Source organism: Helicoverpa zea, chromosome 30, assembly GCF_022581195.2.
Source record: "Helicoverpa zea isolate HzStark_Cry1AcR chromosome 30, ilHelZeax1.1, whole genome shotgun sequence".
NCBI lineage: Eukaryota > Metazoa > Arthropoda > Insecta > Lepidoptera > Noctuidae > Helicoverpa > Helicoverpa zea.
In genome coordinates this window covers 1,230,680-1,258,629 of record NC_061481.1, presented here as the reverse complement: position 1 = coordinate 1,258,629, position 27,950 = coordinate 1,230,680, and the positions used below count along the sequence as shown (strand labels likewise).

The 27,950-nt window shown below is 38.3% G+C and overlaps 3 protein-coding genes across 5 annotated transcripts; 2 read left to right on the top strand and 1 right to left on the bottom strand.

The window, feature by feature from the left end:
• Window positions 1-199: 199 nt before the first annotated feature.
• LOC124644680 (zinc finger protein ZFP2-like) lies at window positions 200-8,488 on the top strand. Its single transcript, XM_047184185.1, has 13 exons — window positions 200-677; window positions 1,302-1,436; window positions 1,919-2,084; window positions 2,653-2,808; window positions 3,277-3,449; window positions 3,980-4,110; window positions 4,742-4,816; window positions 5,347-5,482; window positions 5,896-6,032; window positions 6,353-6,491; window positions 7,054-7,167; window positions 7,582-7,779; window positions 8,247-8,488. The coding sequence occupies exons 1-13, from the start codon at window positions 570-572 to the stop codon at window positions 8,451-8,453; spliced, it is 1,875 nt and encodes a 624-aa protein (XP_047040141.1). The 5' UTR covers window positions 200-569; the 3' UTR covers window positions 8,454-8,488.
• Window positions 8,489-9,955: 1,467 nt separating this feature from the next.
• LOC124644663 (E3 ubiquitin-protein ligase RNF220) lies at window positions 9,956-19,915 on the top strand. Of its 3 annotated transcripts, XR_006986094.1 has the most exons (9): window positions 9,956-10,557; window positions 13,441-13,647; window positions 14,689-14,826; window positions 15,688-15,759; window positions 16,194-16,316; window positions 16,943-17,008; window positions 17,444-17,518; window positions 19,053-19,541; window positions 19,580-19,915. XR_006986094.1 is itself a non-coding variant. In XM_047184157.1 (8 exons), exons 1-8 carry the CDS (start codon window positions 10,192-10,194, stop codon window positions 19,143-19,145), a joined length of 1,140 nt encoding a protein of 379 aa, XP_047040113.1. In that variant the 5' UTR covers window positions 9,956-10,191; the 3' UTR covers window positions 19,146-19,915. The 3 variants fall into 3 exon arrangements, 2 of the variants coding, with proteins under 2 accessions (XP_047040113.1, XP_047040114.1); XM_047184157.1 differs by having other exon boundaries at window positions 19,053-19,915; XM_047184158.1 differs by lacking the exon at window positions 14,689-14,826 and having other exon boundaries at window positions 19,053-19,915.
• A 1,611-nt stretch (window positions 19,916-21,526) lies between these two features.
• On the bottom strand, window positions 21,527-27,941 carry LOC124644554 (dynein axonemal light chain 1-like). The gene is made up of 5 exons (XM_047184000.1): window positions 27,524-27,941; window positions 26,884-26,995; window positions 26,004-26,150; window positions 25,079-25,249; window positions 21,527-21,703 (listed from the first exon to the last, which is right to left on the bottom strand). Exons 1-5 carry the CDS (start codon window positions 27,673-27,675, stop codon window positions 21,650-21,652), a joined length of 636 nt encoding a protein of 211 aa, XP_047039956.1. The 5' UTR covers window positions 27,676-27,941; the 3' UTR covers window positions 21,527-21,649.
• Between the last annotated feature and the right edge of the window lie 9 nt (window positions 27,942-27,950).

The window sequence follows — 27,950 nt, the reverse complement described above, 5'->3', positions numbered from 1 at the left end:
AAATAACTTTATAGTGAAGATTAAAATGGCTTTCCAGTTTATATAAAATAAATTATACTGGTCAAGTATACAATTTAAAATATAGTTAAGATTTATCAATGATTTTCGTTAAGTTTCTTTGTATTATTTCATTCATTTCTTGTGAACGCGGCAGCAATGCATTGATGTTTGATTTGATATGTCAAAATCAGTCAAAATCAAAATGTTTGGGTTCGCGTACGAAGCATTTTTTAATTAAAAAATATATTTACTTACAATAATGATAAAATGATACTTTTTGGATTAATTTCTAATAGATTACGCATTGTTCATTGTGGAAATATATAAATATTAACGCTATACTTAAGTTTTCATACATACTAGACTGCCGAGATATTTATTTTATCATACTTTAAATTTTTGTATAATTTACTATTTATTTACTACTCAGAATATTTATTAAGTGTGGTACACAGTTATTTTCTACCGGCAGTGATATCTGCAACAGTGTTTATGTCATAATGCCATGAGTATAAAATATATAAAATACTTAAATTTTTATTCAAGAAAAGTGGTTATAAACTAATAAAATGGAGAAATTATCAATCTGTAGGATATGTTTAGTAGATAATGTGAGAACGCACGTAGTCACAAATAGGCACCTACAAGAAATATATGAGAAACTCACTAATATAGCGGTAAGTTCAATTCTGGGTTAAGCTTGCCTTTGTACATGTCTTCTCTGTGTTGTGTGTGTCTTTTAAATGTTTTTGTGTACAATAAAGAATAATAATAAGTTCACCTTATTTTGTAAATAATTTAAACAAATGTAATAAATGCCCGCTGGCTGTTTGTCGCGCTTTCATACTATTTGTGTACCAAATTAAATTTAAATTGGTTCAGTAGTTCTGGCCTTTAAGGTTCAAACCGAAAAAAAACCTCTTAACAATATAACTTACCATTTTCTCACAATACCTGTGTCCTGGGGGAACCACTGCTCGTACCGGGATAAAATATTACTCAGGGATTGTGTAGCTTTCCAGCATTGGAAGAATATTTCAAATTGGTTCAGTGGTTTTGGAAACTAGTGTAGGTACAAACAAACAAATTAGTTTTTTTTCTCTTCATTATATTAGCATCAATTATCTTTATTTTACATTACAATATAAATGCAGACATACATGTATATTATTTGTTTTTATAGCAGCTACATCACCAGTGAAAATTTTAACGAACTCTAGTCTTATTAATAGGATCCCATTTTACTTTTTGGGTAAAGAGCCCTGAAACATAGTCTTATCAATTTTATACTCTTCTTGTAGTTCATAACAATAGACAGAAGACCAATCCTGGCATGTGTTTTCTGCTACTCAAAGTTGAAACAATGCTATATCTTCATGACGAAGTGTTTGAAAGCTGAGGATGTGTTCCATCAGATCTTGAGCGACGATTATGAGGTAAGGATCTTAATAATCATGTTATTTCATATGACTGCTATCTGTGGTTTCATGCATGGATAAAAAGAAGCCTTTATAATATTCTGATATTAAAATCAATTCCTGCAAAGTTTCATCAAAGTCCATCAAGTAATTTTATGTAAAAGAGTAACAAACATACTTACCTCCTTTATTTTTCATTATATGGTTAGGAAGTATATATGCCTGTTTCAAGCAAAAACTACTGACCAGTAGGTACTAAGTAAATAAGTCTTGTTTGTGTGTTTCTACTTTTTCAGTGGAAAATTGAAAATAAATGTACATCCAGTAAATATATCCTATCGCTTATTGATAAATGGGCTGTTTAACACCAAAATATTTTTTCAAAGACATTTCTAACACATATTAGCTTGTTTAAACCAACAAACAAACTCTTCCCCACAATATTAAATAAAAATTCCCATTAAACCAAAAAACTTCATCTTAAAACTACTTTTTTACAGCAAAAACAACAAAAACTACAAGACATAGTACTACCCAACGGTTTATTACAAACAGCTATACAGTATATGAATATAGTAGACAGTGAACCAATTAACAATGATATAAAAGAAGAACCCGCGTCTGAGAAGCAAATGGATGTTCAGTTGAAGATTGAGCATGTCGATGGTATGTATAGTAACGCTGACCACGTTAGGTAACATTGACTACATAGGGTAACGTTGACCACGTTAGGTAACATTGACTACAGAAGGTAACGCTGACCACATTACGTAACATTGAGTACATAGGGTAACGCTGACCACATTAGGTAACGTTGACTTCACAGGGTAACGCTGACCACATTAGGTAACACTGACTACAAAAAGTAACGCTGATCACATTAGGTAACATTGACTACATAAGGTAACGCTGACCACATTAGGTAACATTGACTACATAGGGTAACACTGACCACATTGTGTAACACTGACTAGTTAGGTTAACCCTGACCACATTAAGTAACACTAATTACAAAAAAGTAACGCTGACCACATTGGGTAACATTGACTATATAGGGTAACGCTGACCACATTAAGGTAGTATATTTGTTTCTTTCAACATGCTGGTCTTAAGGTTTCTATCACTGTTGAAAAGCTAAACTATTCCCAAGTAACATAGCATATCATATTTCATCCAAGTACGGAAAGTGGTTTCAGCTATTTACGCTAATTAATTCTAATTCTGTTAATTTCAGGCCAAGATCAAGAAAATCTAGACAACTACCAAGATTTAGAAGAGACACAACATTTTGTGTCTGACTCTGATGATGAAGTTCCATTAATAAAATTAAAATCTGAAACTGTGGAAGTACCAAAAGGTGTGAGAATGAAAAAAGCTAGGCGAAACAAAGGTTTGTAGATATTACAGTAATTATACTCATATTATAAAAGTGAAAGTTTGTATATTTGTATTATCTTTGCTCCTCTTTGATGCAAAAAATACTGAGTGGATTTTGATAAAACTTGGTAATATATACCTTCATCATCTCCCGATCCTTTTTTCCAACTACGTTGGGGTCGGCTTCCAGTATAACCGGATGCAGCTGAGTACCAGTGTTTTACAAGGAGCGACTGCCTATCTGACCTCTGCAACCCAGTTACCCGGGCAACCCTTTGGTTAGACTGGTGTCAGACTGACTGGCTTATAACTACCGTTGTCTACCAAAGATGGTCAAATAACAGCCGGGATCTACTAATTTAATGTGGCTTCCATAAGACGGAGGAACTCGTCATGTCACCTGTCCATCTATTTAGTTCCTATTTGGCCCAAATGCACAGATTTCCTGGTGGCTAAATACATATGTATTTTTTTTTTTCAGTACAAAAATCCGATAGCACCGTAATATATTTGACCAAGGAACAACAAAACGAGGCTTTGCTGGCCCGCTCGCAGTCATGTAACTACACTCAGGCTGCTTACAAGTGTGCCGCGTGTTATAAAGGATTTGTCGATACACACGCTTATGAAAAACATAAGATTAAGCATCATGAGGTTAGTACTTATTTGTAGAAAAACTTTTTTTGTATCTCTTCCTTTTTCTCTCTCTCCCCCTCTCTCTGTTTCTTTCTCCCTCTTCCCCTACCTCTGTTCTCCTCGCCCCTATCACTCCATCTCTCTCACGCCCCAATCTCCCCTCTCATCGTCTCTTCCTCTCTTTCGCATTTTAATCTACCTCTTTACCTCTATATATCTCTAACACACACGCTCACTCACTCTCTTTCACCAATTGGTATCGGGTTGCCCCGGTAACTGGGTTGAGACGACACCAACATAGTTGGGAAAAGGCTAGGCAGATGATGATTTATATTTGTTACTTGCTTCCGTCCGCGGTTTCACCCGCGTCTCGTAGCCGGATGGTGACAAAAACCTTCTCCCGGGCCTAACTTACCTCCCCTCTAATTTTCAGCCAAATCAGTCAAGCCGTTTTCATGTTATGTCGTGACAACGGAAAGCGGGATTCATTTTTATATATATAGATAATATTAACTATGTTGGGTAGTATTAGTGCGATTTTGTTTCAGAGTTCAGGGCCGCACGTGTGCGACATTTGTCACATGCGGTATCGCTCCGTGCGACTATTACGCACGCACGCGAACAACTCGCACGCGAGGATATACAAGTGTAATAAATGCGGGTATCTCTCGCATACCAGGTAAGTGACTATACGGCTAGGCATTTCATAATATTTAAAAAATAGTAGAACATTATATGTTCTACTATATTTTTGATATTTAGCATTAGATGCTAAATATCAAAAATTTATAAGAGGCGCTACTCGGGTACCACTCAGTTTAAGTGCTACGGACCGATACACATATTCCCGCCCTTTTTAGGGTTCCGTACCCAAAGGGTAAAACGGGACCCTATTGTTTTCGCTCCTCTGTCCGTCCGTCCGTCCGTCCGTCTGTCACCAGGCTGTATCTCATTAACCGTGATAGTTAGAGAGCTGAAATTTTCACAGATGATGTATTTCTGTTGCCGCTGTAACAACAAATACTGAAAACTAGAATAAAATAAATATTTTGGATATTTTTGCTAATTTTTGGTCTGGTACGGTACCCTTCGTGAGCTAGTCCGACTCGCACTTGGCCGGTTTTTTAACACCTCTTTTTGCGTCGAAGGTTGAAGCTAACCCTAAGTGCTAATAGAAATGAGTTAATTTTAGCTTTATTAAGCCAGAAACTACCTAACCTAACTTAATCCACACTCTATGCATTTTAGAGTTTTTAAAAACAAAAAGTAAAAAAACGGTGCACCTAATTTTTTTCATATATTCTTTTCAGTAACCAAGCAGTGATTCATGAGAAATGGCACAACGGACATATGTACGAATGTCGGTTATGCAGTCACAAGTTCAGGTAAGAAAAACAATACTAATATGGTAATCCATTTTTGTTGGGTAACAGTGACTATTTTGGGTAACACTGACTTTGTTTTACATTAGGTAAAATATATTGAATAAAAGTTCTTCTTAGGGACCCGCGCCAGTTTCCAATATTATTTCTATTGTAAAATACCTAATATTCATTCGTCGCACAGAAAGCCGACGTCGTATTTATCGCACGTGCGCAAACGACACCCGACTGAGCACGTCTATGATGTGTGCGGGGAAAGCTATGTTGGGGAACATGGCTTACAGATATAAAAGGCGAAAACTTACATTTACATGTTAGGTAACAGTGATAATAAGGGTAACAATGACTATAAAGGGCAACAGTGACTATGTTAGGCAACTGTGACAATTTTGGGTAACACTGACTATGTTTTATAACAGTTTAACATAAGATAAAATATATTTGGTAAATATTCTTATTAGGGACCTGCGCTAGTTTACAATATTATCTCTATTTCTATGTAAAAATACTATTATTCTTCATTCTTCGCACAGAAAGCCGACGTCGTATTTATCGCACGTGCGCAAACGACACCCGACGGAGCACGTCTGTGACGTGTGCGGCGAGAGCTATGTCGGCAAACATGGACTACAGATGCATAAGATGAAAACACATTTAAATGGTGAAAAGGTAAGTTATTTTATTGTTTGCTAGTCTTTTCCCAAGTAAGAACGTGCTTGAAACTGCATGGACACTCTTTTTAAAAGAAAGTACAATTAGTTTCAATAGTTTTCTATCTATTTACATCCGGATAGCTCCATCCGGTTGGACTAGAAGCCGACCCCAACATAAGTTGGGAAAAAGGCTCGGAGGATGATGATGAGTTTTCTATCTATTTTGAGAACGTTATATAATGCAGATTAGGCTCATAATTATGTATTAATAAATCATTAGAAAATATTTTTGGTGTAAAAATAATTTATACAATACAAGGCAGGCAATAACTTAACTCATAAATATCGATGTGCTCGAAGTAGTTCCCATAAAACGCGGGTGAAACCGCACACCATATCTACTACTACATATTTTTCATCCACTTTCAGTTAACACCACCAAATGAGACCGAAGAGCCGGCTGCGAACAGATTCTGTGCTGAGTGTAACATACAGTTCTACAGTATGGACGCGTGGAAACGACATATATTGAGCTCCATTAAACATACGCTTAAGACTGAGGAGAGGTAAGTTCTGAACACAGAGGTAACGGTGACAATGTTGGGTAACACTGACAGCAAGGGTATCCCAGACTTTGTTGGGGTAACTGTGACTACTTTGGGTAGCTATGGCAATTCTAGGTAACACTGATAACAATGACTTACGAAGGTCACACACACGGACTATAATGGGTTACGGTGATCACATTGTTCAAAACTTTTTTGCGGGTTTCACCAATTTTATACATATAGCGTGATTTAAAATGATAAAATAAGTGATAGAATAGAATTTTAATTTTAGAAAATAACATATTAATGTATTAAAAACAACATTTATTTCTTCCCAGCACACAATGTTCAATATGTTCTTGGAGGTGCACCGGTAATAAGTCTCTCTCGACACATATGAAGGAACACGCGAAAGCTTTGCGCGTGTCTACGAAACCTCCCGCTACGGTTAAAGAAAAGAATTTGAGGTGTTTACAGGTGAGTAAATAACGATTGGTTGACGATTCCTTGCGGTTTGTGTTATAATAAAAAAATCATAAAGTGGTTAGTGGTTATCGTTTAAGGTCCGATTTTTTAGTTTTTCAACGCGAAACGCAACTAAACGTAAGGTGACGACAGGATACTGGGCAAATCCCTACTAATATTATAAATGCGAAAGTAACTCTGTCTGTCTGTTACGCTTTCACGTCTAAACCACTGAACTGATTTTAATAAACTTTGGAATAGAGATAGAGTTGACCTTGAAAAAGAATATAGGATAGTTCTTATCAAGAAGAGTTCTCTTGGAAACGCGATATGACCGAACTCGACGCGGGCGAAGCCGCGGGCGGAAGCTAGTAATTATATAATTTTCATCTCATTGGGTAAAGACAACGTTTTATTTATGTAATAAACAGTATATGTACTCAGCTGATAAGACAAGAAATAAAAATAGTATAATCAAGTACAAAGACACCACTTATTTCTTAAGAAATCTCTTCCAGCAGACCCGCTATGGAAGCTAGTGGTAATTGCTGCTAAGCATTTTTTTTAATTTCAGTGTGGAGCCAACTTCGTGACGAGATCTAAACTACAGGCTCACGTGAACAGCATACATTTAGGACTGAAATATAATAAGAATATCGTCTGTGAAGTTTGTGGGAAGAAATGTACGGTAAGTGGTGTTTTTTTTATTGCGGTTAAGCAAAGGCTAAGGTCAGGTTTTAGGCGAGTGACCGTTTTTGAACCAGAAAGTTATTTTGATATTTTTTAGGATTCTAAGCCAAGCCTTAAGTCTTCTACGTACAGGCAAATGTGTTTATTGTTGTATCTCTGTACAATCAGAACTCTCTATCGGATTCATGGATTTGATTTTAATTGAAAGCTAGTCTAATTACAAACTTTCCAAGTATGTATTTTTCTACTATTTTTATTTAACGTCAATCTCTGATGATCAAAAAGTGTTTTAAAAAAATGACAAAAAAATTATTCCCTTCTGAAACGACAAGAACTACCACCTATTTTGTATTTTTTCAGTTTGGTATGTGATTTTCTTATAACTATTAATTTAACATACTTTCCTCCACAGTCAAACGCAACCCTAAAATATCACCAACGCACCCACACCGGCGAGAAGCCCTATTCCTGCACAACATGTAACAAACAGTTCGCGGACAGCAATCAGCTGCGCATACACACTCGCACTCACACAGGCGAGAGGCCGTACGTGTGTGCCGTCTGCGGTAAGCGCTTCAGCCAGAAGCCCGCGCTTAATAGACATTATAGGGTAAGTGGGTAACACTGACTGCAGTGGGTAACACTGACTGTGTTGGGTAACACTGATTGCAAGGGTCATAGTGACTAAATAGGGTAAGAGTGACTATGTTAGGTAACACTGACTTTATCTGTTAACACTGTTTTCAAGGGTAACTGTGGCTAAGTTGGGTAACAGTAACGATATTGGGTAACACTGACCACATTTGGTAACATTAACTACAGAAAGTAACAGTGACTATATGTATAGGGTAACCCTGAAAACATAGGGTAAGAGTGACATAAATTGACTTGTTGACTCCTGTAGGCTGTAAATACTTTTAACGTAACTGTCAAACTGGTCCCAATATTCTTTCTATGTGCCGATTTATTTACTAAAAATATGAATTTTACATTACTTGTCAAAATTCTATCTCTCCGCAAAGCAACAGATAGTTAGCTTATAGGGACAGTCTATAACTTCATCATTCTTGCCCACAGGTACACACAGGGGTAAAACCTTATTCCTGCCAGTATTGTTCTAGAAACTTCAGCCAATCAAACTCTTTGAAGCTGCACGTTAAGGCTGTACACTTGAAACAGCCCGCCAATAGTAGACGGAAAAACAAAATGGCGGCCGATAGTAAGACGGAAAAAAATGAAGAGAATGCGGCTTCTGTCGATGCTGTTAAAGTTTTTGAGAGATAAATAAATGTTTAAGAGCCAGTTGCATAACCAAACCAGTGCTGGATTTATATTTTAACTAGCCGACCGCGGCTTCGCCCGCGTGTTCGGTTATATCGCGTGTCTAAGAGAATTCTTCAAAAGTCCGGGTTAAAAAACTATCCTATGTTCTTTCTCAAGGTCAACTCTATCTCTGTACCAAATTGTATTAAAATCAGTTTAGTGGTTTAAGTGAAGTTCAACTTTAAAGAAAGGATGAAGGCGTGCGTTTGATACATTTTATGCGGAAAATAGCCAACCAAACGCTTTTTTTGGAACCCGCCCATTCTTTGTAAACCCAAAAATCGTCTTGGTAAGGTTCACCGTACGTATTTGACAGAAAAAGGTGCCGGACCTAACTACCTCATGGTATCTCCGTTAGTCTTTACTTCCTCGCTCCGTTTTTACCGACCGACCCTTATGTAGAGTGATGTTATTTTTATACTTATTAAGTAATTTGAATGATTAGTCGATTTCTCAAAAGTATTATTTTTGTATGTACAGATTTATTTAATTAAAATTAAAATTCTATACAAAATAATCAATAAATATTTTACATGAGTACGATGTTTTGTTTTATTTATTGAAATTTTAGTAATAATATATCTTGCTTTAATGACGCAAGATAGAAGCTGACACGAATGAAAGTACATATATATGTCCAAAAAAGAGGAAAACCCTCCATTGCATAATCGTGTGAATTTTACGGTTTGTATTTTTTCTATAACTTCCAATATCCAACTACCTATAGTCTGTTTTTTATTCTCGTAGACTAAATTGACATTACGAGTGTGGTCAGTTTATTGCAAATTCTTAAATAGTGATGTGGCACGACCGAAACAGCGTTAATAAAATCAAGTATCGTTTTTTTACAATAAGTCATCCTGAAATAATGGGCTTATTCTTGATGATTACGCATGGCGTTCGTGGTCAGATATCCCTGGCAGTTTGTAGCACGTCGTGGATTGTAAATATAAAACTTTGAATGAATATTAAATTCGTCTATTATAGATAAAAAGTTACGATTCAACAAACCTTTATCGTAAGTACAACACTGCACAAAAAAGCTAGCAATATTATTTGTAAGTTTGACATTTTGCAAGTGTCAATTTAGTCGATTTAGTCTACGAGATTAAAAAACCATAAAAAAACAGACTGTAGAACCCCGGTCATTACAAATAGTTTTGAAAAAAAACCCACATTACAAGAGTTTATAAAGCAGTCCTCTACTGTTGTATTGTAATCAGAACTACATACAGACTACATGAATCCATTACCTTCTTGGTAGTTACATATAGGTCAACCTAATAAAAGCATGTAAAAAATATATTGCATTTTTTATTTCCAACATTGATTCTGAAAAAAAAACTATATTTTTATCACAACTTTTTCTAATCAATTAGTAAGAAACATACCAAAGTAAAAATCGACTAAACTAAATCAGCGCCCCATCCCTAGCGATTAAGAAATGTCATTGAAAACCAATCAAAGCAATTTTAAAAAAAAGTTGTGTAAACGATCTTACTATTATTGTTTTGCTTCCAATTATTTGTTTTATTACTAAAATTACCGCGTCTATGTCCGTAAGATGACTCGCGGTAACTTAAACGAACTTCCATTGAAAACTCCCAACTCTCAAAACGCGATTTAATTGCACAATTAATGGGATGTTTACAGATTTTTTATCAGTGTAGATCAACAACAAGATCTTTAATCTATTGAAATGTTACCAATTTTGATGTATAATAACATGGAAGGGGGTTCTAATAGTTTAAATAACACGCCTAATTCTAGTTTTAGTCAGTACGATGATAATATAATACTAAATTGTGTGAGAAATCGTAAAAAAGTGACGGAATTACCGAGTTGCCCGGTATGTAGTTGCACGATAAGGCAGGGGGAATTAGACTCTCATTTAGCTCTAGAAGTGGAAAGATTGCAGAAGTTATCTAGTTGTGGGTCGAAAAGGAAGCTTAGTGTGAACTCTAGTGCAAATTTAGCGGTTGCCGGGTCTAGTACGAGTGTGGAAGTGCCCGAGGAAGAAGTAGAAGTGGATGTATCTGGCTGTCTAGGAAGTGATGTATACCAGGTAAGTTCTTTTTTTGAATTTTTGAATCTGGAACTGATGGTGAATTTTTCAATGGCTGGTGTAAATTTTTATTTTAAAACTTGTAGGATAGTATTATATTATTGAGTAATTCTAGGGAAAGAAAACACTTTTTTTAACTAAACAATAACAATTTTCACCAGTTTTCTTGAAATGCAGGTAAAGTTATTCCAGTCTATTTGTATTTTGACCAGCTATTTCACTCACATTGTGGTATAGAATATAGCCTGTGTTTCTCTGAAACAGTGTAGCTTTGCAATGTGAAAGAATTTTTCAATTTCCAGTAGTTTGGAGCCTTTATGTATAGATTAGGCATCCTTTATATACCCACTCAATACTTAGAATTCAGCATTTCTTAAATTAGATATCATTTGATAATGAAGACTGTAGAAAAGAGTGATTTTATAAGAATAGCTTGTAATTTTCCCCTTTTAACTTCACTGTTGACCTTTTAAGGCTTTTTTATTGTACCACTGCTGGGCTGCGGCCTCCTCTCACACGGAGAAGGATTGAGCGTTAATCACCACGCTTGCTCAATGCGTTGTAGTGATTTCAGACTGTAGCCCAGGTTTCCTCAAGATGTTTTCCTTCACCTTTTTATCAGCCATTGGTGTCCAAGATATACTTAGAAAGTACATACAAACTTAGAAAAGTTGCATTGGTACTTGCCTGACCTGGAATCGAACCCACACCCTCATACTCGAGAGGTTGGTTCTTTACCCTCTAGGCCACCACAACTTATAACTTCACAGTGAGACAGAATAACATATTATACCTACTTTTAAACCATGTGCAGAAGTAGTTTCCTTGGGACATAGCAATGATTTATCCCTACTAATATCATAAATGCGTAAGTAACTCTGTCTGTCTATTACGCTTTCACGTCTAAACCACTGAACTGATTTTAATAAAATTTGGTACAGAGATAGTGTTGACTTTGGGAAAGAACATATGATAGTTTTTATCCTGGACTTTTGAAGAATTCTCTTGGAAACGCGATATAACCGAACTGTACCTGGGGGAAACTAGTAAAAAATAATTTTTAAAGGATTGTAAATGATATGATGAACAAGTTACGCTATCACTGTTATCTGATTACTATTACATAATGTTAATCAGTTATTTTAGAGTGTTTGTTTTGGCTATCCTTATCTCACTCTCTTATAATGTCATAAGTAGTATAGGATTTTTATGCTTGGTCTGCAAAGAATGCCACCAAAAGTACCAGTATTACTCGAAGTGACTGCTTATTTGACCTCCTGAATCCAGTTACCCAGATAACCCAGACACCTTACTAAAATCGGTTGTCAGTGTCAGACTTCTGCCTTTTGAGCCATTTTTAGGGTTCTATACCCAAAGGGTAAAACAGGACCCTATTGATTTTGCTCCTCTGTCTGCACGTCCGTCCGTATGTCTGTCACCAGGCTGTATCTCATGAACTGTGATTGTTAGACAGATGAAATTTTCACAGATGATGTATTTCTGTTGCCGCTAAAACAGCAAATACTGAAAACTAGAATAAAATAAATATTTTGGCGGGGTCCAATACAACAAACATGATTTTAACTAGCTTCCGCCAGCGGCTTCGCCCGCGTGGTGTGTTGATAAAAAGTAGCCTATGTGTTAATCCAGGGTAACACCTATCTACATACCTAATTTCAACCAAATCTGTCTAGCCGTTTTTGCGTGAAAGAATAACAAACATACATCCATACATTATCACAAACTTTCACATTTATAATATTCGTAGGATTAGTAGGATATTAGTAGGAAGTAGGATTAGTAGGATAGTAGGATGGTACGGAACCCTTCGTGCGCGAGTCCGACTCGTACTTGGCCGGTTTTTATTAATTTAGCCTTTTGGACTGGATAAGAGAACTGATCCTTAGATCGTGTTAGACAGTTTTTTGCAGCAGTTCTCTCAGCTCCGTATGCCTGTTGGCAAAGGCCTCCTCCAGTAGGTATCTTCCATTGGTTCAGATCTTGAGTAAACGTCATTATACCGGCACCGCAACAGCACCGCTCCACATCAGCATTTAACTTGTCATTCTATTTAGAGCATTAAATCGTGTCTAGTATATTTCATAATGTCAATATGAAAAAGCCAACGGCGGGCAGTCAGCGCGCTTGCCGCTACCACACAACTCGACTCGCAGCCCGCGTGCTGCAAGCGAGCGGACCGTATGCGTACAGCGTGCTGCAGCTGCAGCTGTGCTATTGCGGTGCCGGTATAATGTGCTATGACCCTCCTCCATTTCAAACCCGCAGGAAGTTTGAGCACATCCTCCCAGCGCATTTGTAGTCGTCCTCTACCTTACCTTACCTTTTTGACCCATAACAACTACCAATGATGTCTACTTGTCACTTTTTTGTCCTCATGTCCCTTTGTACGCTTAATTTTTTAAAATTACGCAACCGATTTTCATGCGGTTTTTTTTAATAGATAAGAGTGATTAAAGAGGAAGGTTTACATGTATAGTAACATATAAACCTTTAATCACTCTATCTTATTATTAATCACACCAGCATTGCACCCGTGCAAAGCCGGGGCGGGTCGCTAGTGTATTATAATTATGGAACTTTTTATAAATAACTAGCTTCTGCCAGCGGTTTCACCCGCATCCCGTGGGAACTACTTCCCGTACCGTGATAAAAAGTAGCCTATAGCCTTCCTCGATAAATGGGCTATCTAACACTGTAAATTTTCAAATCGGACCAGTAGTTCCTGAGATTAGCGCGTTCAAACAAACAAACAAACTCTTCAGCTTTATAATATTAGTATAGATAGTACGGAAACCTTCGTACGCGAGTCCGACTCGCATTTCGCCGGTTATTTTAATGTAACCATATATTATCCTCTTCCAGCGAGTACACTCGAACAGACTCCGGCGTCTCCGCGCCCGGCGCCGCAGCTCTCCCACTCCTCAGAGCGGGGAGTGTCCCGTCTGCAACGCTCGCCTACCCGTGTGCAGACTGCAGAGGCACGCACTACGCTGCCTGAAGAGAACTGGTGCTGCGCTGGATGAGGATGTCCCCGACACCAGCTCTGAAGACGAGAGCATTGATGTCGAGGTGCGTATACTTGCTACTGCCTCGAGATTGTATCGCTACAAACATCGGCAAGGATATTGAGCCCTGACCTTCACCTGCGCAGAAGTGATTTATTGGTTTATTGCCTTAAGTGTACAGTGCGCAAAGCGATCCCGATAACTATACTGACTCGAATCATCCTCTGAGCCTTTTTTCCCAACTATCTTGAGGTCGGCTTCCAGTCTAAACGGATGTAGCTGAGTACCAGTGCTTCACAAGGAGTGAATGCCCTATCTGACCTCCTCAACACAGTTACTCGGCCTTGGTTAGACTGGTGTCAGACTTACCGGCTTCTCTACCCGTAACGACTGCCAAAGATGTTCATTCAATGACAGCCAGGACCTACCGTTTAACGTGCCATCCGAAACACAGTTACTGATGTCTAAGATGTACTTAGAAAGTACATAGAAACTGAGAAAAGTTGCATTGGTACTTGCCTGACCTGGAATCGAACCCGCGCCCGATACCCGAGAGGTTCTTTGCCCACTAGGCCACCACGACTTTTGCCTCCCGATTGCATCGCTAAAAACGCGTGTCGGACGACATCAGAGAAAGAATTTGGGGGGTACCTATGTTTTAGAAATTACTTTGACTTTGGGAGTGATGATGATGATGTCCTCCTAGCCGATTTATCAGCTACGGCAGCTGTTCTCATGTAAGAAGATTAACCAGCAGCGCAGGTCATATAGGACATATAGTGCACAAGCATTTGCGCAGACAGGTGCACTCACTATTCCTTCACTGTCATGGCGCGATGGGACGACAACCCGACACCACCGGAGAGAGATCACAAGCAGGACCGACATTAACGTGCGACACGATGTACGAGTGTATCAATCACCAACTTCTAGGCTCCGGGCTGCTTTGTGAAAGTTTTCTAAAACCCACAAAGCGAATTCGCCCGAATCGTAAATCGAACCCGAGACCTCGTGCTCAGTAGCCGCACTTGCGACAACTAGACCAATGAAGCATTTATAATCCTAATATAAAGCTGGGTAATAATACTAATATTATTGTCACCAGAACGACGAGCCTACAGGCGGCGCTTTCGGAGCAGAATACCAGTGGTGCGGCGAGTGGCGGGTGAGAGCGACTGCCCTGCAGGACTCCGAAGCCAGGGCTGCGACTACAGTGCGCAGGGCTTCTAACGATCAGGCATTGGTATGGACAACATCATCATAAACTTAAATCCAAAAATCTGTTATTCACATATTATGGTCAACACACCTAGTTAGAAGCCAGTAAGTTTGACACCAGTCTAACTAAGGGCTCTTGGGTTGCCCAAGTAACTGGGTTGAGGGGGTCAGATAGGCAATCGCTCCTTGTAAAACACTGGTATTCATCTGCATCTGTTAGACTGGAAGCCGACCCCAACGTAGTTGGGAAAAAGGCTCGGAGGATGGATGATTGAAGTTAGTCTAGTTGTCTATAGCACGACTGCTGTGCAGTGGTCGTTTCTTTTACAATGGCTAAAATCATCAAATGAAAATCCCGCAGTGGGTTAGTAGCGGTGAGAACGCGTCAGACTTTTACTGACTAACGGCCAGTTTCTTCATCAAAAGTTAAAGTTAAAGTAATGTCTAAAGTAAAAGTAACGGTCAAATACGTTTTTTCAAGGCTAAAGTGACAGCAAAACTAATAGAAAAATTGAATTTGACCGTTACTTTTACTCTAGACATTACTTTGGCTTTAACTTTTGATGAAGAAACTGGCTGTAAAAGTCCATCATGTTCCTTCCTAGGCCTTTTATGTACCACGGCCGCGGTAACTCGCGCGAACAGTCCCGCAGCCCTGTGCATGGGGTCTCAGGTTCAAAATCGCCATTACTCAGCTGCCAGTAGTCTGACGCCAGTCCAACCAAGGGGTATTGGGTTGTCCAGGTAACTAGGTTGAGGAGCTCAGATAGGGTAGTCGCTCTTTGTAAAGCACTGTTACTCTGCTGCATCTGCTTAGACTGGAAGCCGACCCCAACATAGTTAACAAAAAACTTAGCTAATAATGATGTGTTTCTTGTCTTTCCAGGTGGTTGATGGTGATGAAGACACGGAGCTGTACGGCCCCCCACAATATTCTCCATCAAGGATAGCGCCAGATGTAAGTTATAATTTTTATTTCCATTTATTCATAGTTGTGGTGGCCTAGTGGGTAAAGAACCAACCTCTCGAGTATGAGTGTAGGTTCAATTCCAGGTCAGGCAAGTACCAATGCAACTTTTCCAAGTTTGTAAATACTTTCTAAGTAAATCTTAGACACTAAATGACTGATTGAAGGTGAAGGAAAACTTCTCAAAGAAACCTGGACCTTAAAGTCTGAAACTACCAACCCGCATTGAGCAAGCGTGGTGATTAATGCTCAATCCTTCTCCGTGTGAGAGGAGGCCGCAGCCCAGCAGTGGGACGACAAATAGGCTAAACAAGGGGCTACAAACAAAAACATGTTTCCTTTTTATTATATTAGTGAAGATTATAGAAAAGTACTGTAAAGTATATTTTTTTAAACATGTTAAGATATTTAAACTGATTTTTCAGGCAGACCTAACTCCTGTGACAACGGAGACGGAAGAAGAACCCATAGACACACAAAATGAGGTAGAGAACAAAACACCGGAGCCTGCTAGCAAGTGTAATGGCTTAGTAGAAGCCAGTGCTGAAGTAAGTACCTAAATAAGCATCAATAGTAATATGTATTATAAAGAGGAAAACTTTGTTTGTTTGGTTGTAATAGATAAACTCAAAAACTACTGGACTGATTTTAAATATTCTTTCACCATTAGAAAGCTATATTATCTGCGAGTAAAATAGGCTATATTTTATTCCGATGCGGGCAGTAGCTCCCACGGGACGCGGGTGAAACCGCGGGAAAACGGCTAGTAATAAATAATAATATCCTCCTAATCGATTTTATCGGCCACGGCGGCTGTTCTCATATAAAGAGATCGGCAAGCTGCGCAGGACATATTATAGTGCAGGCACATTTGCTTGGACACAGGTGCACTCACTATTCCTTCACTCTCAGCGCGATGGGACGACAATCCGACACCACCGGAGAGAGAATATAGCAACGTATTTTCATTTATATATAGAGATTTTGTATCCGAAATCCCTACGGCTATTGACACGACGACTGAGCTGATATTGCTTAAAGTATAAAAACCACCGCTTGAAAACCAACATTCATCAAAGAAAAACCGCATCTAAATTGTTTCATCTGTTAAAGTGCTTAAGTTACATGTTACAGTTTGTTACATATTTAACAAAAACGTTTTTCTTTATTTCAGACTAGAATTCAAGCATTGAAAGCAAGAATAAAAGACTTGGAAAGAAAGGCAAATGGTGCTGGAGAGGTAAATAGAACTATTCATCATCTGCCTAGCAGTTTCCCAACTATGTTGGGGTCAGCTTCCAGTCTAACCGGATTCAGCTGAGTACCATTGTGACACGCGGGGCGACTGTCCTATCTGACCTCACCCCAGTTACACGGGCTACCTAATACCTCTTGGTAAGACTGGTTGTCAGACTTCCAAGCTTCTAAATATCGCCAAAGGTGTTCAAATGACAGCCGGGGCCTACAGTTTATCGTGCTTTTGAGGATACGAGATGGTCACCCATCCACCGACCGACCGCGACGAGCGTTGGCAATTTGGACTCCTGTGTTTGTTTCGGTATTTCTTTTCAAGGCAGTTATATCGTAAAGTGTTTTGTGAACCCTATTAACAGAAATAAATATAATTTATAAGTTTAAGTATCATTTATCATATCTGATTTCTTTGTATTTTCAGATGAAATGTCTGATATGCTTAGAGCAGTATACCTCGCCTACCGTCTCCATACAGTGCTGGCATGTTTACTGCGAAGTAAGTATATCATTTTTAACCGACTTCCCAAAAAGGAGGAGGTTATCAATTCGGCCGGTATGTTTTTTTTTTTTTTTTTCTATGTATGTACATCGATTACTCCGAGGTTTATAGACCGATTTACGTGATTCTTTTTTTGTTCGACTCGGAATAGCTGCCAGTTGGTCCCATAGTCATCAGGTCAGGATCTGATGATGGAAACCCTGAGAAATCGAGGGCAACCTTCGAAAGCTGTAGGCATACATAGGGTAAAAACTTGACACTCAGGTGTACGCCTAAAAACACTATTCAACTGTGAAGATTTGGAGCTGATCTGATGATGGAAACCAGAGAGGGTCGAGGGAACTCGACAACTGAATATGTAAACTGCCTCGTGTTTGGGCTTAAATTATTTGTATTGACAAGACCTTTGCAACAGTGAAGGTTTGGAGCTGATCTGATGATGGAGACCAGAGAAAGTAAGTCGAGGGAACTCGACAACTGAATATGTAAAATACCTCGTATTTGGACTTATATTCTTTGTATTGATGAGAACTTCTCACTTGTATGGATAGTGACAACTATTCGTATCACTGAAAAGCTTTAAATAAAAAACTTTTTTACAAAAAAATTAAACCGACTTCCCAAAACACTAAAAAGCAAAAAAAAAACTATTTTTAGGTGCATCGGCCTAGAAGTCGGTGGCAAAATTAACTTAGTAACATCCATTAGACACCGACTTCTAGGCTGATGCACCTAAAAATAGTTTTTTTTTTGCTTTTTAGTGTTTTGGGAAGTCGGTTTAATTTTTTGTATGTCTCTGCAGTTTATAAACCTTGTCAGATGTCTATTCATCATCCTCATCATCCTCCAAGCCTTTTTCCCAACTATGTTGGGGTCGGCTTCCAGTCTGACCAGATGTAGCTGAGTACCAGTGATTTACAAGATGCGACTGCCCTGCCTGACCACTTCAACCCGGTTACCCAGGCAACCCAATACCCCTTGGTTAGATGATGTCACACTTACTGGCTTCTGACTACCCGTAACGACTGCCAAGGATGTTCAATGACAGCCGGGACCTACAGTTTAACGTGCCATCCGAAACACAGTCATTGGTGGCCAAGATATACTTAGAAAGTACACACAAACTTAGAAAAGATGTCTATTAACTGCATATTTTCATACCTAGTCCCACAGTCTGATAAAAAGGAAATATAGCCTATAGTAGTATCCAAAATATATAGGCTATCTTACAATGAAATATTTTTTGTAATTAGACAAGCAGTTTCTAAGATAAGCGCGTTACAGCAAACAATAAATCTTCTGCATTATAATATTAGATATTAGGTAACAAAGCAGAAAAGTAACATGTGTTTGGTTGTGCACGGCTATCTCAAGAACTACTCGTCCAATTTGAAAAATTATTTCACTGTTTGATAACCCATTTATCAAGTAAGGTTAAAGACATATATTTTATCCAGATGCTTGTAGTAGTTCCACGATGTGAAATCGCTGATAGGAACTAGTAAATTATATTGCCTTTTTTTATTTTCAGGTATGCTGGCTCCAATCTCTAAGAGCAAAAAAAATCTGCCCGCAGTGCAACGCCATCACAACAGCCCAGCATTTACGAAGAATTTATATGTGAACAAATTATCTATAAACTATAGGTAGAGCTTACCACAAGTGTATACAGAATATTGGGGTTGATAACACCCTCTTGAAAATGGTGTTATAAAATACTCCCAAAAAAGTCGGGGTGTGAAATACCCTCTGAAAATGTTGGGGTAAAAATAACCCCAAGTATGTTGGGGTGACAATATATCCCGTGCATTTTGAGGTAACAAAACATCCCCATTGATTTTAGGGTTAAAAAATACCCATTGTATGTTGGAGTTGTAGGTGAAAAAAGATGGGGTACCAAAACACCCGTTGAATAAAATGCCATAATACTACGAAGTGGTGAGCTGGAGTTTTGGGGGTACAGTCCTTTTTCGATTTCGACTTTGAGACCTTGAAATAAAGTTGGATTAATATAACCTATGTATGTTGGGGTAAAAGTTACCACCATGCATTTTGGAGTTATATAATACCCCAAAATGGAGGGTAACAAAATACCCTATGCATTTTAAGGTTATCAAATCCCAATCTGTATTGAGAGTTTGTAATTATATTGGAGTTGCAGAGGACCCCAGATATTGCGGGGTAGAAAATACCCCATCTTTGTTGGGGATTTTATAATACCCTACATAAAGTTGGGTACCAAAATACCCCAAATGAAATAGGTGTTAAAGCAGTTTTGACTGGTTGTAAGAATATAAACGTTCTGCAAGGATTTAGATAGGATAGAAAGATTTGCTCAAATAATTTGAGTCAAGAAAGTATAAGTCTGATTATAAAATTCATTTTTCCTAATTACTGATTTGTATATTATTGAGAATTTGCGTGTAATGGAATGGTGTTGTTAAGTCAATGCTTCGACTTTTGAGCCCCAAATTTTGGGGATTAATTGACCCCAAATTTTGGGGTTCAATTGACCCCGTATCTTTAGGAAGTGGTGGATTTTGAGACACAAAAAAAAACAACACATTTACAACTTTATTTAATATTTAAATGACCTATATTTGTTAATACATACATAGTTTTGAGTTGCACCATTTAACTATAACGACAACCAAGTCTTACCAAGGGGTATTGGGTTGCCCGGGTAACTGGGTTGAGGAGGTCAGATAGGCAGTCGCCCTTTGTGGCACACTGGTACTCAGCTGCATCCTGTTAGACTGGAAGCCGACCCCAACATAGTTGGGAAAAAGCTAGGCAAATGATGATAACCAAACTATAACCAGCCGTATTCTTGCCGCCCATTGGTCAAATCTGAGATTTGATAACTAAAAATGGTTCGGTTATCGTTATAGTTAAATGGTACAACTCAATGTCAAGTTTCATTATGATTTAGCACAATTCAATATTATAAATAGAAGAATTTATTGATTTCAATATTTATGAATTATAATAGAAAGCCAAAATCAATATTAAGGCTGTGTAAGAAAGAAAGAAAGTGAAAGAGCTAAGCAAAGCCAAGATTCCACCAAATATTGTGCGTTATATCGCGAGTCCACAGCTAGCATGTGTTCGCGCGGCGGTTGCAGTGTCGCGGACATGTTAGTAATGTTCGCGCGCAATGTGTTACTGTTTGCTACAGCGAGCACACCACGAGATATATTTGTTGCATCACAGAGGCAGATTCTAAGCTACTTTGTAAAATACAAGATTTTTTTCTACCATATTATCTTTCAAAAATATTTAGTATATTAATGGCCGTTCCTAATATTGTATCTATCAATTGATTTGCCTACTAGAGATAACCCCATACAAGTAGGTAATGTCATGTAAAAAAAAAGTCGTGGTGGCCTAGTAGGTAAAGAACCAACTCTCGAGTATGAGGGTGTGGGTTCAATTCCATCAGGCAAGTACCAATGCAACTTTTCTAAGTTTGTGTGTACTTTCTAAGTATATCTTGGACGCCATTGACTGACAAAAAGGTGAAGGAAAACATCTTGAGGAAACCTGGACTATATAGTCTGAAATCACCAACCCGCATTGAGCAAGCGTGGTGATTAACGCTCAATCCTTCTCCGTGTGAGAGGAGGCCGCAGCCCAGCAGTGGGACGATAAAGAGGCTGTAACAGTAAGTAAAGTCAAATTCCTATCTTTATTAACCAAATCCATAGATAGATAGATAATTGGGAGCGGACTTTAAGCAAGCAGACGATGCCAAGGGCATGATTTTGTGTTTAATATTATAATGTAATATGCCTTCTATGAAGAATTGTACAATAATAGTATATAATTTAAGTTTAAAATGTAAATAAAATTATTTTTTTCTATGAACTTTTGTGTTCTTTTGTATAACTAGCCGTTTTCCCAGTCCCGTAAAAACTACTGCCCGCACAGGGATAAAATATAGCCTATGTTTCTCGGAAAGAATGTAGCTTTCCAACAGTGAGATTATTTTTCAAATAGGTTCAGTAGTTTTTGAGTTTATCCATTACAAACAAAAATACATTTTTCTCCCTATGATATTAATTTAGATAGATAATGATTAATCCTCTGTTACGTAAATCGTAGTTATTCCGTCGCATGATTTTTTCTTCAATCGTTGGTTTCGGCGCTAACCAAAGTTTCAACACCGTCACCTCCGTCCGGCTGTGGAAGAAAAAAATTCATTTATAAAGTAAAGATAAATATCTACTTACCAGGTTCCGCCCGCTTCAAAAGTCCGGGATAAAAACTATCCTTTGTTCTTTCTCAAGGTCAACTCTATCTCTGGGGCCTGATTCTCCTAAGTTAATAATGACAAAATCGAATAGAAATCGAATCGCAATATGATCGCAATAGCAGTTTTAACCATATCGGGCAGTCTGCTAATAATATAAGACCAATCGTATTCCAACGACATTCGATTGGTTTGCGATTGGTCTGCTATTTTGGTGATTTTGGTCTATACGGTAGTTTGCTCTACAATCATATTGCAATCGTAAATCATTTGCAGACAAAATGATTCATTATTGAAAGACAGAAAAGGATAAAAACGTTTATTTCAGAGAAAAAATAGCGGAATGCCACATACGCTTCAATCGTAATCGAGTCGGGATTGGATCTCAGTCGAACCGAGTCGAACGTGAATCGTATGACGCTTAAGTAAAATTAGGAGAATCGGGGCCCTGGCAGAGTTACTTTCGCATTTATAATATTAGTAGGGATATCTAGGTACTTATGGCTATTCCTTATATCCTATCTATTGATTTGGTTAATTCTTCTTCCTGATCTGTTCCCCATTTATAGTTCGGCCATTCAGAGAATGCGTTCCTGACACGTCGCGATTGAACTGACGACGTAACTTTGCAATGGCGTTGCAGTTACGATAAAAATATTTTTGCTGGTTGTTTACCGTTTTAACAATTGAGGAGCATTAAAACAACATTATTATATCAATAATCAATGAATGTTATAATTTTGTGCCAAACTGAGTGTCAAATAACTTGGTAAACAATATTTTTCTAAATCTATACTGCGCTATTACAAGGTTATGTCAGCGGTTTATATTTTGTAGTGCTGTGCTAAAAATAACTGGCAAGTATCGTAATCTGTTCTTATACAGTTATAATATAAAATAATACGTTTTGATTTTCTTTTTAAGAATTGGAAAATAATGGACTATAAGACTTAATTATAACTTTTATGAAAAATAAAAATAAAACTATGACCAAACCGCATTTTTATACTTAGATTAAAAATGGTAACCCCAAATGGCGTTATGGGCCGCCATTTTGTGACGCTAAAACAGTCGTCCGTTGTCGTTTCGTGCGCATAGACCACGTTTTTCAAGTGTTTTCGATCTGTTTTTATTTGATTACCCGGCTTTTGTTAGACCGAGATATCAGGATTGATTCTGTTATTGATAATAATATAATTATACATGTAGGCGAAGATGATGATGAAGACACCACCTCCTCAAGCAAATCGGAGTCTGATTAATATTCTGTTCGCACATTCAATTCAATGTACTTGTAACAAAGAATAAATAAAACAATTTTATTATATGAATATTACCTTTTTTTGGTTTCCACTTAAATAACTAAAATATAAAACAAATGATTCCGCCAATTTAAAACGAAAATAATCTTAAAATAATGCGGCGGTTCATTTTGAAGGAACGGTAACGAACTCAGTGTTATGTTGTGCCCATCACTAGTCGTGACTAACTGATAGGTGTCAGGAACGCATTCTCTGAACGGCCGAACTATAATTAGGCTCAATTCACACCAAAAGCGCGGCGAAGGGCAGCGAAGCGCAGCGACCCGCTCGGTAGTGAACGCGCGTGGATTCCCGCGACTGCTCGAGAATTCGCTGGAATGCTCGAGAAGTTGCGGGACTGCGCGCGCCTTTTCGAGCCCGCCCGCGATGAATTCACGGGCTGCTCTTCTAGCGCAGTTGACTTTCAACAAAACAAGAGGAAACTTGTGTTTAAGCAGTAATATGGGTGTTTTGGATTTAATCATTATTGCACATATAAATGAAGAGGAAGAAGCCGAAGAGATAATGAGAAAAAAGAAAAGATTAAAAAGAAAAAACCCACTCGCTCGCGCGCTCGCAACAGACGCGCGCGGGGAGCGGGCGCGAGGGGCGGGATATTGTCAGCGGCCGTTCGCTACTGCTAGAGCATTCTCGGGAGTTCCCGCGCAGTCGCACGACTCCGTTCATGGAATTCGCGGGAAGTCCCGCGGCGCCGCGGGCATCCGCGCGACTCGTTCGAGTTTCTCATGCGAAAATATACATTATAGTAATGGTAATAAAGTAAAAATTCAAATGACACTCAAACCGCGCTTCGCTTCGCTGCCCTTCGCCGCTCTTTTGGTGTGTGTTGAGCCTTAGGGGTCGGCGCAATATGACATTCTCTTCCATTTTCCCCTGTCACTCGTCATACTGACACTCACTCCCTTCCTATTCATGTCATCTTTCAAGCAATCCATCCATCTTTTCTTAGGTCTCTCTCTATATAGTATTCAAATCAACAGATAGGTAATTGAAATCCTTTATTCTTCAAGTTACCTGCATACCTCTTACCAAGAGTATCGGATGCCCTTGTAACTGGGTTGAGGAGGTCAGGGCCCCGATTCTCCTAATTTTACTTAAGCGTCATACGATTCACGTTCGACTCGATTCGACTGAGATCCGATCCCGACTCGATTACGATTGAAGCGTATGTGGCATTCCGCTATTTTTTCTTTGAAATAAACGTTTTTATCCTTTTCTGTCATTCAATAATGAATCATTTTGTCTGCAAATGATTTACGATTGCAAAATGATTGTACAGCAAACTACCGTATGGACCAAAATCACCAAAATAGCAGACCAATCGCACACCAATCAAATGTCAATCGAATACGATTGGTCTTTTATTAGTAGCAGAATGCCGGATATGGTTAAAACTGCTATTGCGATCATATTGCGATTCGATTTCTACTCGATTTTGACATTATTAACTTAGGAGAATCGGGCCCCTGCTATTGCGATTAACTTTCTATTCAATTTTGACATTAACTTAGGAGAATCGGGCCCCAGATAGGCAGTCGCTTCATGTGGCACACTGGTACTCAGCTGCATTCAGACTGGAAGACGACCCCAACATAGTTGGGAAAAGGCACATGATTTTTAGGGTTCCGTACCCAAGTAAAACGAGACCCTATTTTTTTCGCTCCTCTGTCCGTCCGTCTGTCACCAGGCTGTAGGTATCTCATGAACCGTGATAGTTAGAGAGCTGAAATTTTCACAAATGATGTATTTCTGTTGCCGCTATAACAACAAATACTGAAAACTAGAATAAAATAAATATTGTGGGGGGCTCCCTTTCTTTCCTGTCATCTTTCTCTATTATGTGTGTGTACAAAAATTTGTAAAAATAAATAAATAAAAATAAATAAATAAACGTGATTGTTTTGTCCGTTTTATAAATAACGGTACGGAACCCTTCGTGCGCGAGTCCGACTCGCACTTGGCCGGTTTTTTTATTCAAGTTACCTGCATATCAGCAACAGTCAAAGGTGGTTCATCTTCTCTAAGTACTGTTTCGCCATCTAACTTCTTTAAGTTAGGGAGTCTTCTAGCGGCTTCTGACCTCCAAGCTTCGAGTTCACAACCGTCATAGAGGGGGTTGCCAACGAAGAGTAGGTCTTCTAGATGAGGTAGCTCCTGGGTATGATATGGAAAAAAATACAATGGTGTGAGGTGTCTATAAGATACTATATAGCTAAGAGAGACGTGGTGGCCTAGTAACCTCTCAAGTATGAGTGAGTGTGTTCGATTCCAGGGCCCCGATTCTCCTAATTTTACTTAAGCAACATTCGATTGACGTTCGACTCGATTCGACTGAGATCCGATCCCGACTCGATTACGATTGAAGCGTATGTGGCATTCCGCTATTTTTTCTTTGAAATAAACGTTTTTATCCTTTTCTGTCATTCAATAATGAATCATTTTGTCTGCAAATGATTTACGATTGGAAAATGATTGTACAGCAAACTACCGTATAGACCAAAATTACCAAAATAGCAGACCAATCGTACGCCAATCAAATGTCAATCGAATACGATTGGTCTTTTATTAGTAGCAGAATGCCCGATATGGTTAAAACTGCTATTGCGATTAGATTTCTATTCGATTTTGACATTATTAACTTAGGAGAATCGGGCCCCAGGTCAAGCAAGTACCAATGCACTTTTCTAAGTTCACTTGGACACCAATGACTGTGTTTCGGATGGCACGTTAAACCCGTGTAGGTCCCGGCTGTCATTGAACATCCTTGGCAGTCGTTACAGGCATTCTGAAGCTAGTAAGTCTGCAAACACTCGTACTCAGCCGCATCCCGTTAGACTAGAAGCCGACCAACATAGTTGGGAAAAGGCACAGGAGATGATGATGACCTACAGTAGGCAATTTAGCTCACCTGTAACTTATTAAATTCACTCCACTCCTTAACTAAATTGTTGCTCATGTATAAAACTTTTAAATTCCTTAATACATGGATCCCTTTTAGCTTTTCAATCAAGTTGTAAGATATCCATAGTTCTTCCAGTGTATCGCCGAGAGGTTCCTGAAACCATGAAAATATTAGCTTTCGACGAATTGAGACCTCCTTTTTTGAAGTCGGTTAAAATGTGATGAGAGCTCTTTTTTTAACGACGCTAAAAATCATCAAATGACCCCTCCCGCTGTGGGTTAGCAGCGGTGAGGGAGTGTCAGACTCTGCCTGACTAAAAACCGTCGTGTTCCGTCGTAGGCCTTTTATGTACCAGGGCCGCGGTAACTCGCGCGAACAATCCCGCAGCCCATGTGATGAGAGCATCATATGGGTTTTTACTTCGCGCCAAATATTGCAATTCTGAAGTTATTTATTTTACCCACGTCCGCAGTAGTGTGTTTTAAACAGACTTGAAAAGAGGTTCTCAGTCTAGATTCAGCCTGTATGTAGGTACATATATTTGAGGGCGATTATCTTACGTTTGGATGAATAGGTTTTTAACAAATCAGTTTTATTTTTAAAAAAGTTTTGTTAGTATTTTTCTTTGCTATATTAGTCAATAGTAGCCAACTTCGGACAAGCAAAGCTTCTCAACAGTAATTAAATTATCTTTACCAAGAAACAAATACACAAGGACCCAAAGAGTCTATAACTAACTTTAAACTTGAAAAGTTATTTGGATTAATTTCCAAAACATTAATTTAAATAAAAATTACGCTATAATTTGCGATGAAAAACCTCCGAATCGAGAACTTCCTCCTTATTGAAAAGTCGGTGAAAAAAACAGAGAAAAAAAACGTCTCACCATGCCAGTAAAACCCTTAATATAATTTCTGCCCAAAGAAAGTATTCGCAGTTTTTTAAAAGTGTTTAATCCAGTTACTTTCTCAATCATATTCGTAGATAAGCTTAATTTCCTGAAAATAAAAGAAATTGTTGTTTATTTTTCATTTTTGCCGCCTTTTTGGCAAAACGCAAATTGCATTGACAGTTATTACGATGTTGCCATAATAATGAAGATGTATAAATAGGTTGACATACTCTGCCTCTTTGAACATTTTAAAATGAGTTTCGAAAACTACTGCAAGCAAAGGTTTTTATTGTTCAGCGCTTAAGATTCGTGTTTGAAAATGCTTACAGACAATAAGACACCTTAGGCTTGGGGTCAGGAACTCGACCGCCTAACGTGTTCCTAGAGGAACAGTTTTTTCTGACCACTTCACCAATGACGATTATAAGCAATACTATTGTGTGTGGGTACGGGTGGAAAAGAAAGTCGATATGGTTAGAAAGAGTGACACTTGTGAGATGACGGCAAATAAAAGAGTATGGTAGGAGAAAATGCTGCGCCGACCATTTTATAGTTTTTTTTTTTTATATATGAGGGCAGGATGATGATGATGAACTAAATAATGCTTTAATAAACTCGACAATAAAAGACTTACTCGCAATTCGTCAAAGTAGCAAGAGTATTGTCCATCTTTTCAATCGGCGGCCATTGAAACATAAGACTAACTTCTGTGGCCGTAGCCGCTTGGTCACCCGTTTTATCTTCCCATTTCTTTATAGCTTCTTTAATAGTCGTGGCTTTAGCCATTTTAATGTACTACTTAATATAATATTGCGAACTTTTATTGACCACTCCTTAGTTACGCGAATATTGATAAAATAAGATCATGCCCTACCAACAAGACTGGTAAAATTAATTTCAGCAATTTATATTTCTCATAACCTGCTCAAAGTAATAAAAGTTCTACTGTAAAGATATAAATTACAATTATTTAATTTAATTTTTGTAAATATTTTTGACCAACGCTTTTCGCTTAATGTTGCCACATCAAAAATTATAGATTGTTCCTTTGTGCGACGCAA